Source organism: Ovis canadensis, chromosome X, assembly GCF_042477335.2.
Source record: "Ovis canadensis isolate MfBH-ARS-UI-01 breed Bighorn chromosome X, ARS-UI_OviCan_v2, whole genome shotgun sequence".
Lineage (NCBI taxonomy): Eukaryota > Metazoa > Chordata > Mammalia > Artiodactyla > Bovidae > Ovis > Ovis canadensis.
In genome coordinates, this window is record NC_091727.1 from 127,896,368 (window position 1) to 127,911,587 (window position 15,220).

The 15,220-nt window shown below is 39.1% G+C and overlaps 1 protein-coding gene across 4 annotated transcripts in view; it reads left to right on the forward strand.

Moving 5' to 3' along the window:
* The window catches only part of ACSL4 (acyl-CoA synthetase long chain family member 4), a 214,184-nt gene that overhangs the window by 187,492 nt on the left and 11,472 nt on the right, over nt 1-15,220 (forward strand). For all 4 annotated transcript variants that reach the window (XM_070290949.1, XM_070290948.1, XM_070290946.1 and 1 more), the window contains 5 exons: nt 7,562-7,701; nt 8,977-9,149; nt 10,849-10,923; nt 13,367-13,558; nt 14,981-15,095. In XM_070290949.1, the coding sequence (XP_070147050.1) occupies nt 7,562-7,701; nt 8,977-9,149; nt 10,849-10,923; nt 13,367-13,558; nt 14,981-15,095 (695 nt within the window). The remainder of the gene's footprint in view (nt 1-7,561; nt 7,702-8,976; nt 9,150-10,848; nt 10,924-13,366; nt 13,559-14,980; nt 15,096-15,220) is intronic.

Sequence of the window (15,220 nt, forward strand, 5' to 3'; positions counted from 1 at the left end):
CAGGCTTTAGAAACTCCAGTGGGTGTATCACTACGGCTTGTATTATGATCAGACTTTACATCTTATCCTATTATCTTTCTAAGAATTATTTTTGCATATGGAAAGCCTGTGATTAGATAATATGTCCAGTCCAAGTTTTTCTAAGAATTACAGATGGAAGATAATTTTTTTCCCTTCAAATTACCAAAATAACCAATTAGATCAGAGTAGCATTTGCTTTTTTATTTAGAGGTGCTGTAGAATTCAGCAAGTTTACAAACTGAAAGGAGAGTCTTCTGATTAAAAGCATAATAAAATGCTGATAATAGGCTTCACAGTACTCAACTATGTTCCAGACACTGTGCTAAGTGGTTTAGATGGATCATCTCACTTAATCCTCCCTAAGACTCTGCTGTTGCTGCTGCTGCTAAGTCACTTCAGTCGTGTCTGACTCTGCTAGGTGGGTCCTTTTATAAAGAAAAAAAAATACTTGCCAAAGGTCACAGAGCCCATAGGTGGTAATTAAAAATTGAACTGTGATGGCAGAGACTTCTTAACCACTGTGGCTGTCTATTTAGGATTGTCTTTGGGAAACAGTATATTGGGTTTATTACCCAAGATTGGGTTCTTAGGAAACAGTATCAGAGGACATAATTAGGGAGGGGGAAGGACTGAGGAGTCTAGGAAATAATGTCTGAATTTAGGCCTGAAAGATAAACAAGAGTTAGCTGATATGCTGTGTATCTTTTAATTACCTGTTTTTTATTCTTTATTTTGTGTCTTGGGAGGCTAACTCCAGGAGGATTTGCATGTGTTCTGATTATTGCTGGGGCTTAGCCACTTGTTGGTGCTCATGAGAGATCAGAGGACGGAGAAAGAGGTCTGCCTGTTTACTGACTTTGACTCTTCCCTGCTAAGCTGCCATTTTTGGTAGTTGTTGCCAGTGCTCATTGGACAGTCTCTTTCCTATTGGCTCTAACCAGGTCTTTCCCATGGCAATGGTCCTCCACCAGATTCCAGTAATACTTCTATCCTCTCACTTCTTCAGACCTAGAGATAGTAAACTATCTCCTATGTTACTAGTTTACTGCTGTTTCACCATACCTTATTGGTTCCCTTACCTCCTTCCACTCCTCTTTAAATAAGCCTTTTAAAAACCTTTTTATTGAGAATTGTTTCTGATAGACTCTATTTTCTCAGTTTCTTTCCTGAGTCAGAATAAAAGATACATTTAGTATTGTAATATTCACATACATGATGAGAATTCACAGTAAATCACTGCTTATAAGTAATGACTATGGAATGTTATGTAATATTATTAGGTTGAGTTAAAGGACTGAATGTGCTAACAATAAACCCTGCCAGTGTGTTGCAACTCTGTTGATTCTTTACTCATTAAGGCCTTTCTGTATCTGTGATTGGTATCTAGTGTTGGAAGGAGTGGTGAAAGTAGTTCTCACACATCTGTCTCGCTCCTGTATGCTCTTTTCCACCCAACATTTTTTTTTTAAATGACTTATACGTGATTTCACTGTTGGCCATCTGGTGATGGCCATGTGTAGAGTCTTCTCTTGTGTTATTGGAAGAGGGTGTTTGCTGTGACCAGTGCGTTCTCTTGGCAAACTCTATTAGCTTTTGCCCTGCTTCATTCCATATTCCAAGGCCAAATTTGCCTGTTACCCCAGATGTTTCTTGACTTCCTACTTTTGCATTCCAGTCCCCTATAATGAAAAGGACATCTTTTGGGGGTGTTAGTTCTAAAAGGTCTTGTAGGTCTTCATAGAACCATTCAACTTGAGCTTCTTCAGCATTGGGGCATAGGCTTCAGATTGGGGCATAGGCTTGGATTACTGTGATATTGAATGGTTTTTGCCTTGGAAACGAACAAAGATCATTCTGTCATTTTTGAAATTGCATCCAAGTACTGCATTTCGGACTCTTTTGTTGACCATGATGGCTACTTCATTTCTTCTAAGGGACTCCTGCCCACAGTCCAGTTCAGATCAGTCGCTTAGTCGTGTCCGACTCTTTGCGAACCCATGAATTGCAGCACGCCAGGCCTCCCTGTCCATCATCAACTCCTGGAGTTCACTCAGACTCATGTCCATTGACTCAGTGATGCCATCCAACCATCTCATCCTCTGTTGTCCCCTTCTAAAGAGGCAGGTCAGGTGGTCTGGTATTCCCATCTCTCTCAGAATTTTCCACAGTTTCTTGGGATCCGCACAGTCAAAGGCTTTGGCATAGTCAATAAAGCAGAAATAGATGTTTTTCTGGAACTCTCTTGCTTTTTATAATGATCATCTGAGTTAAATTCACCCATTTCAGTCCATTTTAGTTTGCTGATTCCTAGAATGTCGATGTTCACTCTTGCCATCTCTTGTTTGACCACTTCCAATTTGCCTTGTCTCATGGACCTGACATTCCAGGTTCCTATGCAATATTGCTCTTTTCAGCATCAGACCTTGCTTCTATCACCAGTCCCATCCACAACTGGGTATTGTTTTTGCTTTGACTCCATCCCTTCATTCTTTCTGGAGTTATTTCTCCACTGATCTCCAGTAGCATATTGGGCACCTACTGACCTGGGGAGTTTGTCTTTCAGTATCCTATCATTTTGCCTTTTCATACTGTTCATGGGGTTCTCAAGGCAAGAATACTGAAGTGGTTTGCCATTTCTTTCTCCAGTGGACCACATTCTATCAGACCTCTCCACCATGACCCATCTGTCTTGGGTGGCCCCACAGGGCATGGCTTAGTTTCATTGAGTTAGACAAGGCTGTGGTCCCTGTGATCAGATTGACTAGTTTTCTGTGATTATGGTTTCAGTGTGTCTGCCCTCTGATGCCCTCTCGCAGCATCTACCATCTTACTTGGTTTTCTCTTACCTTGGACGTGGGGTATCTCTTCACGGCTGCTCCAGCAAAGTGCAGCTGCTGCTCCTTACCTTGGACTAGGGGTATCTCCTCATGGCCACCCCTCCTGACCTTGAACGTCGAGTAGCTCCTCAGCCCTCCTGTGCCCGCTCAGCCGCTGCTCCTTGGACGTGGGGTAGCTCCTCCTGGCCACCACCCCTGACCTCCGACATGGGGTAGCTCCGCTGGGCATGGGGTAGTTCCTCTCCACTGCCACCCTGACCTCAGGCATGAGGTAGCTCCTCTTGGCCACTGCCCTGACCTTGGGCGTGGGGTAGCTCCTCTCAGCTGCCGCTCAAATTATGAACTCCTTATTGCCAAATTCAGACTTAAATTGAAGAAAGTAGGGAAAACGACTAGACCATTCAGATATGACCTAAATCAAATCCCTTATGATTATACAGTGGAAGTGAGAAATAGATTTAAGGGACGAGATCTGATAGATAGAGTGCCTGATGAACTATGGAATGAGGTTCATGACACTGTACAGGAGACAGGGATCAAGACCATCCCCATGGAAAAGAAATGCAAAAAAGCAAAATGGCTATCTGGGGAGGCCTTACAAATAGCTGTGAAAAGAAGAGAAGCAAAAAGCCAAGGAGAAAAGGAAAGATATAAGCATCTGAATGCAGAGTTCCAAAGAATAGCAAGGAGAGATAAGAAAGCCTTCCTCAGTGATCAATGCAAAGAGATAGAGGAAAATAGACTAGGAAAGACTAGAGATCTCTTCAAGAATATTCAAGGGAACATCCCCTGCAAAGATGGGCTCGATAAAGGACAGAAATGGTATGGACCTAACAGAAACAGAAGATATTAAGAAGAGATGGCAAGAATACACAGAAGAACTGTACAAAAAAGATCTTCATGACCCAGATAATCACAATAGTGTGATCACTCACCTAGAGCCAGACATCCTGAAATGTGAAGTCAAGTGGGCCTTAGAAAGCATCACTATGGACAAAGCTAGTGGAGGTGATGGAATTCCAGTTGAGCTATTTCAAATCCTGAAAGATGATGCTGTGAAAGTGCTGCACTCAATATGCCAGCAAATTTGGAAAACTCAGCAGTGGCCACAGGACTGGAAAAGGTCAGTTCTTATTCCAATCCCAAAGAAAGGCAATGCTAAAGAATGCTCAGACTATGGCGCAATTGCATTCATTTCACATGCTAGTAAAGTAATGCTCAAAATTTTCCAAGCCAGGCTACAACAATACATGAACTGTGAACTCCCTGATGTTCAAGCTGGTTTTAGAAAAGGCAGAGGAACAGAGATCAAATTGCCGACATCTGCTGGATCATGGAAAAAGCAAGAGAGTTCCAGAAAAACATCTATTTCTGCTTTATTGACTATGCCAAAGCCTTTGACTGTGTGGATCACAAGAAACTGTGGAAAATTCTGAGAGAGATGGGCATACCAGACCACCTGACCTGCCTCTTGAGAAACCTATATGCAGGTCAGGAAGCAGCAGTTAGAACTGGACATGGAAAAACAGACTGGTTCCAAATAGGAAAAGGAGTACGTCAGGGCTGTATATTGTCACCCTGCTTGTTTAACTTATATGCAGAGTACATCATGAGAAACGCTGGGCTGGAAGAAACACAAGCTGGAATCAAGATTGCCGGGAGAAATATCAGTCACCTCAGATATGCAGATGACACCACCCTTATGGCAGAAAGTGAAGAGGAGCTAAAAAGCCTCTTGATGAACGTGAAAGAGGAGAGTGAAAAAGTTGGCTTAAAGCTCAACATTCAGAAAACGAAGATCATGGCATCCAGTGCCATCACTTGATGGGAAGTAGACAGGGAAACAGTGGAAACAGTGTCAGACTTTATTTTTGGGGGCTCCAAAATCACTGCAGATGGTGATTGCAGCCATGAAATTAAAAGACACTTACTCCTTGGAAGGAAAGTTATGACCAACCTAGATAGCATATTAAAAAGCAGAGGCATTACTTTTCCAACAAAGGTCCGTCTAGTCAAGGCTCTGGTTTTTCCAGTGGTCATGTATGGATGTGAGAGTTGGACTGTGAAGAAAGCTGAGTACCGAAGAATTGATGTTTTTGAACTGTGGTGTTGGAGAAGACTCTTGAGAGTCCCTTGGACTGAAAGGAGGTCCAACCAGTCCATTCTAAAGGAGATCAGTCCTGGGTGTTCATTGGAAGGACTGAAGCTATTGCTGAAACTCCAATACTTTGGCCACCTCATGCGAAGAGTTAACTCATTGGAAAAGACCCTGATGCTGGGAGGGATTGGGGGCAGGAAGAGAAGGGGACAACCGAGGATGAGATGGCTGGATGGCATCACGACTTGATGGACGTGAGTCTGAGTGAACTCCGGGATATGGTGATGAACAGGGAGGCCTGGCGTGCTGCGATTCATGGGGTCGCAAAAAGTCGGACACGACTGAACGACTGAACTGAACTGAACTGATACATGATTTATTGGTAGGATACACATGATACAATTTATTTCCCTTGATGGGATTTTAGATTGAAATATATATATTATATATATATAATACATATATATAATATATATAATATATATATTATAAGGTATAATATTATATTAGTTTTAGGTGTACTTGTACTACATGGCTTGTCATTTGCATACCATACACTTTCTTAAAATTAATAGTTATAGGTTGTTAAAACCGTTTTAGAGAGTCTTTGGGATTTCTCAATCATGGATATAAAGAAGGATTCTAGTTTATCCAGTAGTGATTCTTTTTGAGGAAATGGAGAGAAACAACATTGTACCATACTTGAGTTGCCATGCTACCATCCCTCTCCAGCTTTATTGAGATATAATTGACATATAGCATTGTGTCAGTTTTTGAGAAGGCAATGGCACCCCATTCCTGAACTCTTGCCTGGAAACTCCCATGAATGGAAGAGCCTGGTAGACTGCAGTCCGTGGGGTCGCTAGGAGTCGGACACGACTGAAGAGACTTAGCATTGTGTCAGTTTAAGGTCTACAATGTGATGGTTGGATGTACATATGTATTGCAAAATGATTACCACAATGTTAATTAAAACATTTATCACCTCACATAGTTACTATTTGTGTGTTTATGAAGAGAACATTTAAGTTTTTATTTTACCAACTTTCAAGTATACAATACAGTCGTATTGATCATAGTCACCATGGTGTACATTAGATCTCTAGACTTATTCATCTGGAAGTTTATACCCTTTGACCAACCTTTTCCCATTTCCCTCACCCCCTAGACAGAGGCAACCACCAATTTATTCTCTGTTGCTATGAGTTCAGCTTTCTTACGTTTCACATATAAACGAGATCATGCGGTAGTTGGCTTTTTCTGTTTGACTCATTTCACTGAATATAGTGTAAGGGCTGATTCTGCTCTCATTTGAGAATGACTCTGTTCTAATATTGAAAGAGTCATCCATAGAGTTATTCATTGTAGCGCAGCTGAATTTATATTACTTGCTATTTTGAATATTTAAATTATGTATAAATATGTATGCTTTATGTAATAATTCTTGTTGATTTGGTCTAAGGAATGCCAAAACAACATCACCTAGTGATATAGTGATAGTTGGGGCTTTTACTGGTTGGTTGGTTGGTTTGTTTTCTGTTTTCTACTTATTAGCTTGGGAGTTAGTATATCCCAAACCTTGAACTACTTCTAATTCTCCACAGAGCTGTGAGCAAGAATCCTTTTTTTTCTTGTTGTTATTGTTAACTTAGCTTCTATTAAGATGGAATAGGAATGCCTCATGTATAGGGAAATAATTTTAAGAAACTGTAAAACTCTCTGCCAGGCTATAAGAGTTACAAGGTGGTGGTAACAACATTAGGATTGTTGGATGTTTTAGTGCTATTTGAGAACACGTCAATATATTTTAAAGAAAAGAAATATTTTAAAGTTATTTTTATGTGACATGTGGACGAATTATTTATACTTTCAGTTCAAGTCAGTTCAGTCGCTCAGTCATGTCTGACTGTGACTCCATGGACTGCAGCACACCAGGCCTCCCTGTCCATCACCAGCTCCTGGAGCTTGCTCAAACTCATGTCCGTTGAGTTGGTGATGCCATCCAACCATCTCATCCTCTGTCGTCCCCATCTCCTCCTGCTTTCAGTCTTTCCCAGCATCAGGGTTTTTTCCAGTGAGTCAGTTCTTCACATCATGTGGCCAAAGTATTGGAGCTTCAGTTTCAGCATCAGTCCCTCCAATGAATATTCAGGACTGATTTCCTTTAGGATGGACTGGTTTGATCTCCTTGCAGTCCAGGGGACTCTCAAGAGTCTTTTCCAACACCACAGTTCAAAAACATCAATTGAGTCAATAGATTTATTAATTGGCCACACCACATGGCTTCCAGGATCTTAGTTTCCCAACCAGGGATTGAACTCAGGGCCATGGCAGTGAAAGCACTGAGTCCTAACCCTTGGACCTCCAGGGAATTCTTGTAAGAAATTTTAGATAAAGTTAGTGTATAGAAGTGAAGAAACCCCTATACTTGCTCTTAGTGTTTTTGAAATGGTAAACAAGTTAGTGAAATTAATTCTTTAATAAAGTAAATATTTCCATTATGCTAAAGACTTTAGATTTTGTAAATAGAGTATTTTCAACTAAAGGCTATCTCAGTGTTCGTGTAGTTCTTTTCATATTATTTAATATGTTGCTTACCTTTCAGGAAATCATGGATAGAATTTATAAGAATGTTATGAGCAAAGTCCAAGAGATGAATTATATTCAGAAAACTCTGTTCAAGATAGGGTATGATTACAAATTGGAACAGATTAAAAAGGGATATGATGCACCACTTTGCAATCTGTAAGTATATTTCACAGACTCTGTAGTTTGAGCCTTTAAATCTTTTTGTGTTTTAATATCTGGAAGATGAATAAGTAAATGACAAGTTAATTTAGTTTGAGCATTGCCACCATGATCATAACATTGAATTTCTCTCTTCTAAGCTTTGTTGCTTATATAGCAAGCAGAGGACCTTGAACTCTAATCTTGGCAGTTTAACAAATTTTAATAATTGGTGTACATATTTAAGATTTAATTATAAAATTTGGTCTCATGAAGAAAAACTAGAGTAGACTTTTTCTCAAGATAGTTGAGAAAAAAGTGATCTAACTAAAAAAGTGATTTTCAATATTTATTTTGTATGAAGGTTTCTGATTTATTGTATTCATAAACTAGCATATTAAGCATATGAATATAATGGTTACTGTAAATGTAGTACTGGGGAGTCAAGATGGGGAAGCATTTTTCATTGGAAGGGAAATAAGATAGATGACAAAATGTTCCAAAGATAACTTCACGTTTTTTCCTTTGACATCATCCTTTTCTTTCATTTGCTATGCTAAGTTACTTCAGTCGTGTCCAACTCTGTGCGACCCCATAGACGTCAGCCCACCAGGCTCCCCCATCCCTGGGATTCTCCAGGCAAGAACACTGGAGTGGGTTGCCATTTCCTTCTCCAGTGCATGAAAGTAAAAAGTGAAAGTGAAGTCGCTCAGTCATATCCGTCTCTTAGTGACCCCATGGACTGCAGCCTACCAGGCTCCTCCGTCCATAGGATTTTCCAGGCAAGAGTCCTGGAGTGGGGTGCCATTGCCTTCTTTGTTTCTTTCATTTACTGTGTGTCAAAGCAGTTTCCCAACACTGTACAGTTTTCTTTTTGCATTTTTCAGAGTTTTTCTAGCATTTTTTAAGGTGTTACTAGTTGTTGCTTTGATCACCTCTCATTATCACAATGGTCCCAAAATTTAGATGTTCAACCAAAGTTGAGACATCTTTTCCAGAGGCTTTGAATTATGCTGCTTGTTGCATCACCAAGAATAATCTGTGCATACATTAAAATATAGATAGCCAGTGGAGATTTGCTGTGTGACATGGAGAGCTCAACCCAGTGCTCTGTGACAACCGAGAGGGGTAGGATGGGATGGGAGATGGGAGTGAGGCTCAAAAAGGGAGGAAACATATATATACCTGTGGCTGATTCCTGTTGATGTATGGCAGAAACCAGCACAATATTGTAAAGCAATTATCTTCCAATAAAAGATTTTTAAAAATCATTTTTCGCCCCTTTTTATCAAGGATACTGTTTAAAAAAGTGAAGGCTCTGCTGGGAGGGAATGTCCGTATGATGCTGTCTGGTGGAGCACCCCTGTCTCCGCAGACACAGCGATTCATGAATGTCTGCTTCTGCTGCCCAGTTGGTCAGGGTTATGGATTAACAGAAACGTGTGGTGCTGGGACAGTTACTGAAGGTAAGTATTTTTTTAAATTAAAATTTATTGAAGTATAGTTGCTTTACAATGTTGTGTTTGAATGTAAGCATTTTTAACGTGGCAAATAATTATATAATTATAATTGCTGTTGGGAACCGTGGTGACTTTATACCTCTTAAGTAATATTGGATTTAGTGCAAATCTACATATTTTAGTTTTAGAAACTTTTGGTTGAGTCATGTATACCCTTTATTTGTAAGCCTCATAAATATTTATGACACATTGTCATTCCCCAAAGTTCTGTTACCCTGGTCTCGTAATCTGTCTCTAAAGTGATCACTTCCCTCAGAGCACTGCGCTCTTGGATTAGGTATCGGTATTTTTTTCCTCCCAGCTTTCTTTTTTTATTAATTGTTATTGGAGTAGAGTTGCTTTATGATGTTGTGTTAGTTTCTGCTTTTCCACTTTTGTGCTCCTTCTTGAACCTGTGTTGCTATCCTGACTTCTTGTTTGCTTTCTTTTCTATGTTTTCAATAGCCTACAGCAGGGTTTCTCAACTTCAGCACTGTTGAGATTTTGAACCAGATAATTCTTTATTGTTGGGACTGCTCCTGCATGTTGTAGGATGTTTAGCTGCTACATAGCCGCCAGATAATGTGACAATGAATTATATCTTTAGTTGTTGCCAAGTATCCCTGGGTTGTGAAACAATGGAGTAGAGCAATTCTTTTTTGTTATCTCGCTTTCACTTTAAACTCCTGTCCAAAGTCTATGCCATTGTCCAAAACCATCTGTCCATTGCAAGATTGTGTATGACGGTGTTATTCAGTTCAGTTCAGTTGCTCAGTCGTGTCCGATTCTTTGCGACCCCATGGACTGCAGCACACCAGGCTTCCCTGTCCATCACCAACTCCCGGAGCTTGCCCAAACTCATGTCTGTTGAGTCAGTGATAAAACCATTCAGGGCATTAGCTTGGAAGTCATTGGATTGTTTATTTTTAATATCTTTAAATTTCACTCGATCTCCCCATTTTTTTCATTGGATTGCTCCCTCCCCTGGCTGCCACCTTTGGCATCTCACCTTTTGTTACTTCACCATGTCCTGAAGTAACAGTCAACTGCTGTGTCTGCCTCTATTATGTCACTTCTGATTCATCCTGTATTCTTCTGTTAGGCATGTCCACCTCAAACACTGCTTCATATCTGGTGAACCTAGATTTCAAGCATCTCTAACCTGGCACCATTGTACCTATTCATCATTATTTCCCACCTGTGTATACACCTGGGTTCTTTTCTGCAGACAAGCCAATCTTCTTACTCTGTCTTGTGTTTTCTGTTCCCTTCTCTTGGAATGCCCCTTTTGCTGTCTGGTCCCAGCCTTCTTCTCACATGCAACTCTTCAATTAAATCTTTCCCAGCCATTTCATTGTATGTTGATCTTTCTAGCCTCCAAGGTGCTAGTATGCTCACCTTCAGAACCATGCAGTTTACTATTTAAATGTGCTCCAAATTTTTTAATGTCCTTTTCTCTCCAGGTAGTTTGTTTGTAAGCTTGGTGAAGGCAGGCTCTCCTTACCTTTAATGTGTTTTTCTCACAATGTTTAATGTAATGCTAAGGTACATAATAAGTTGTCCATAAATACTTGATTAATGCACGCAATAATCACATACTACAAAAGGACAATATCAGTGAAATGTCATGCACTAATTAATATCCTTGTTACTCTTTCCCTTATAGTTACTGACTATACCACTGGCAGAGTTGGGGCCCCTCTTATTTGCTGTGAAATTAAGCTAAAAGACTGGCAGGAAGGTAAGCATTTTATGACAAACTCTAGTGTTTCTAGATATGCTGAAAATCACCATGAGCCTCTAGACTTCCATTTTTCTTAAAGTGTTAGGTTGTCATTGGTAGCAAGTGAGTCTTTGCTCTTGCTTGTTTTTTGTGCTTTCTTTTTCTTCAGTAACATCATTAGGTTCCCAATAGAAAAAGAAAATCTCTAGAATCTAGGCATGAAGATTCTGAACTTGGGAATACTTGATGGATGGTAAAGAGGAAAATGTTCTTAATGGGGCATTCCCTGGGTTCAGAGAAGGATATATTATCCTATCCTTTGAATCTAGAGATTGCTAGTGAGTAGATTTGGGCTGAGAAATGAAACCCCACATTTTCAGGGGAGATAGTGACTAATCACACACACACTCCCCCAACTTCTTAGCTCTTGACCCCAGCAAATATTTTTATAGTTGAGAATCCACTGTCTAGCTTTGTCTAGTTTAATTTTTATAAGTAACTATAGAAGGTGAACCACTTAGAGGAGACCTGTGCTTTACAGACATTAGTGATAATCCTTTTCTATAAATCAGCTGAAGGCAAAAGTAAGGCAGTCTTCCTGTGATGAAATTGTGAAAAAACATTAAGCATATTCATTAACTGCAAAATAATTAATAACCTAGCCATGCCAGATGAAGAGTAATTAAAAAGTTTAAGATTTCCTTCTATTTTTAATTTACTGTATTTGGTATATAATATGCAAATTGAAGACATACAACATGTTATTTTGGTACCTTTATATATTGTAATATGATTGTTGCTGTACTGACATTCAGCATCTCTATTACATTACATAATTGCCTTTTCTTTTTAGTGGATGGGATAGTTAAGTTTTAGTCTCTAAGCAAGTTTGATGGATATAGTACAATATTATTGTCTGTTTAAAAAAAATCAAAGCTTAACATTTAAAAAGGGAGTATTCACCTTAGGATGGAGCCGTAGACTGAAATTTTAAAGGACCAGTTATTTTGTTGTACATATCCCTTAGGTTGTTCACACCCAAGAAAATGAATGTGCTTTGTCTGATGTAAATTTGAAGTTTCTAAAAGTTTTCCTTCTATGTGACTTTTTAATTATGTGCATTATTGTTGGTGCTCTATGAACAAACAACCATTTCTTTTTAAATACCATGTTGAAAAGCCAGTTTCATTCCCAGGTGTTTTACATCTTGGAAATAAGACTTCATTCTCCCATGGTAGTGCCTTTCCAGCTTTAAAATGAAAATTTGAAAAAATATAGGGGCTGTGTGTCTATGTATATTGGGCATCAGCATCAAAATTGCTGTATTCAGTGGGTTATTTATTAAGCAGTGGAATCAGAGAAACAAGGTATATTATAAAACTTGGAAAGAATAATTTTGCCTTTAATTTTTATTTTCTGATTTTTCTGGTACTGGGCTTTAATGTTAGTTTTGTGGGGAGTGGGTCCATGTTTGGAGTTTTCCTTGCTATGAAAGAATCTTTGCTTTATATAATATGAATGATGTTCATGCTTTACATACAGTGAGTTTTATCATATTAAAATATTGAATTGTTTTAAATTAATAAGAGTAGCTAACAGTCGGAACTGCTTTTAATTCTTTTATGACCTAAAATCTAACCAGCATCTCAGTTGATCAATTCGAATTTTTGTGTATTTTCCTTACAGTAAGCTTTGTTCAGTAATAAACAAGTAATGAGTGTGATAAAATGTTTCATTACTCATTATCAGTGATTTTGGTGTTTTCACTTTTAAAGCCATGACTGGCCAGAGGCAAAGTGAAGAAAATAACGTTTCCCTCTCACTTCATAGCTTCTCTGGTGGCTCAGGTGATAAAGAGGCTGCCTGCACTGCAGGAGACCCAGGTTCGATCCCTGGGTCAAGAAGATCCCCTGGAGAAGGGAATGGCTACCCACTCCAGTATTCTTGCCTGGAGAACTCCATGAACAGAGGAGTCTGGCGGGCTACAGTCCCTGGGGTTGCAAAGAGTTGGGCATGACTGAGCGACTAACACTTTCTTACTTCATAGTGTTGCCTTTGAGAGCACTTACTCTCAAACTGCTCTCTTTGATTAAAACAATATATTTGAAACACATTTGATATCAACATATTAATAATTTATTTATAACAGCTTCAAATATTATCCTACTCAGGGGTGATTTTATTTTAGTATATGTTTGTGAACCCTAATGCTGTCTGTGAGGCTTCAATGATGTTCTGAGTGTGAAATTTTATGGTCCTGGGAAGGTTTCAAATGGATTGATACTTCTGCAGTCACAGTCACCCTCTATCCTCACACAAATCTCAGTAAATATTAACTACTGTGCTCCTGTAGAGTGAAGTAAAATTTGACCAGCAAAAAATATTAGCAAAGGCTCTTTAAGAATTAATGCAAGTAAATTTTGTTTTGGAACAGTAACTAAATAGCTTTTATAACCTCCAGGCGGTTATACAATTCATGACAAGCCAAACCCCAGAGGTGAAATCGTAATTGGTGGAAAGAATATCTCCATGGGATATTTTAAAAATGAGGAGAAAACAGCTGAGGATTATTCTGTGGATGAAAATGGCCAAAGGTGGTTTTGCACTGGTGATATTGGAGAATTCCATCCTGATGGGTGTTTACAGATTATCGGTCAGTGTGTTCTCTTTTTGTGCTTTTCTGTAGTTTTTGCAGCTTCAACAACTATGAAAGGTAATATTGGTCAAGTCATTAATAACATTGATGATGGTTCCATTGGTTTAAACTTCAGACACATTATTTAATTAATGTCTGTGCTTCCCCATCTGTGAAATAGGGACAGCAACACTGACCTGGCAGGGGTTTTGTTAGGATGAAATGAGTTTGTATAAAATGCTTAGAGCAGGGCAGTGCCTTCACCTTAGTAAGTGGTAGTAGAAGCAACATTAGAGTGGGCAGACATAAATTTGAAGTTTCTGAAAGTGTTCCTCCTATGTGACTTTTTAATTATGTGCATTATTGTAGGTGCTCTATGAGCAAACCACCATTTCTTTTTAAATACCATGTTGAAAAGCAGGAAAATAGCAGTTGGTGATGAGAAAACAAAAATTGCTCAGAAGAGGGATTTTTGGTTGTTTCTTTGTGGGTGTTTTTCTTTTTTTTGGTCAACTACGTTTGGTTACATATAACCATGTACTGCAACATACCCTATTCTAGGGCTTCCTCACCATTTACCTCCCCACCCAAGAGGCATTGTGGATACATTATTTTCCCTAGTGCCCACTTATATGACTCTAACTAGCCTAGACTCTTAGAACAAAATTTTTGGCCAACACATCTCAGTTCTCAATGTTAATCTATTCTGAGATTGTCAGTTGGCTTGGCACTGCCTTTATTGAGCCTACTAGAATAGACTTTGAAGTTCAAAACTACTCCAAAATAGCCCTTACACTACTCACTTTAATCAGGCAAAAGTTAAAAATTTGACTAGCTAATACCGATCACAGTGTTGGGTCTCATTCAGGCCCTTTTCAAGCCATAAAATTTCCTCAGTCATATCTCCAGTGGTCCATTTAAATCTGTCTCTGGACCCATATGTGACCTGAAGAGAATTAGAGATTTCCTGAGAAAAGCTGGTTTTTCACCTAGAAGTTTGATCTGCCAGGGAAATTTCCTGGAAGCATGGCTTGATTTAGAACCAGTAACAACCTCATTGCCTTTTCCCCCTTGATCCTTAATTGTGCTGGAATCAAAGGTTGGCTCTGTTGGCATGTAGAGTGGGTTCCAAGCCTATGGGTAGGGATATGAGACAACCTGATGATTAGTCACGCTGTGCCATCCTGTGCCAGCATGTTATTAGAGCACGGTCATTTTAACAATAAAAAATTGAAAAACTTTTGGTGTGGAATGTAACATTTTAGCCAGTACTTCTTTAAATAGGCATTTTCTTTTTAACTGATGTGTGTGAGCGGGCATTCTATGTAACAAGATTTTAGAAGTATCTTTATAACTAAAGGTTAAGGCAATGGGATGGAAAGGAAATCAAAATTGTACATACCTGTACTGTGCGTAAGCTAACATGCTTCATGCTTACAGACCGTAAGAAAGATCTGGTGAAGTTACAAGCAGGAGAATATGTGTCTCTCGGGAAAGTAGAAGCTGCACTGAAGAACTGTCCACTCATTGATAACATCTGTGCTTTTGCCAAAAGGTAATTTTAAAGTCGCATTTGTTTCATAAACTTACAGTTACAGGATAATTGGGAAAATATTGATACAATCATAAGGGAAACATTAAACTTTCAGAGTTGGGGAATGTTATACCTTTTATGAAAGT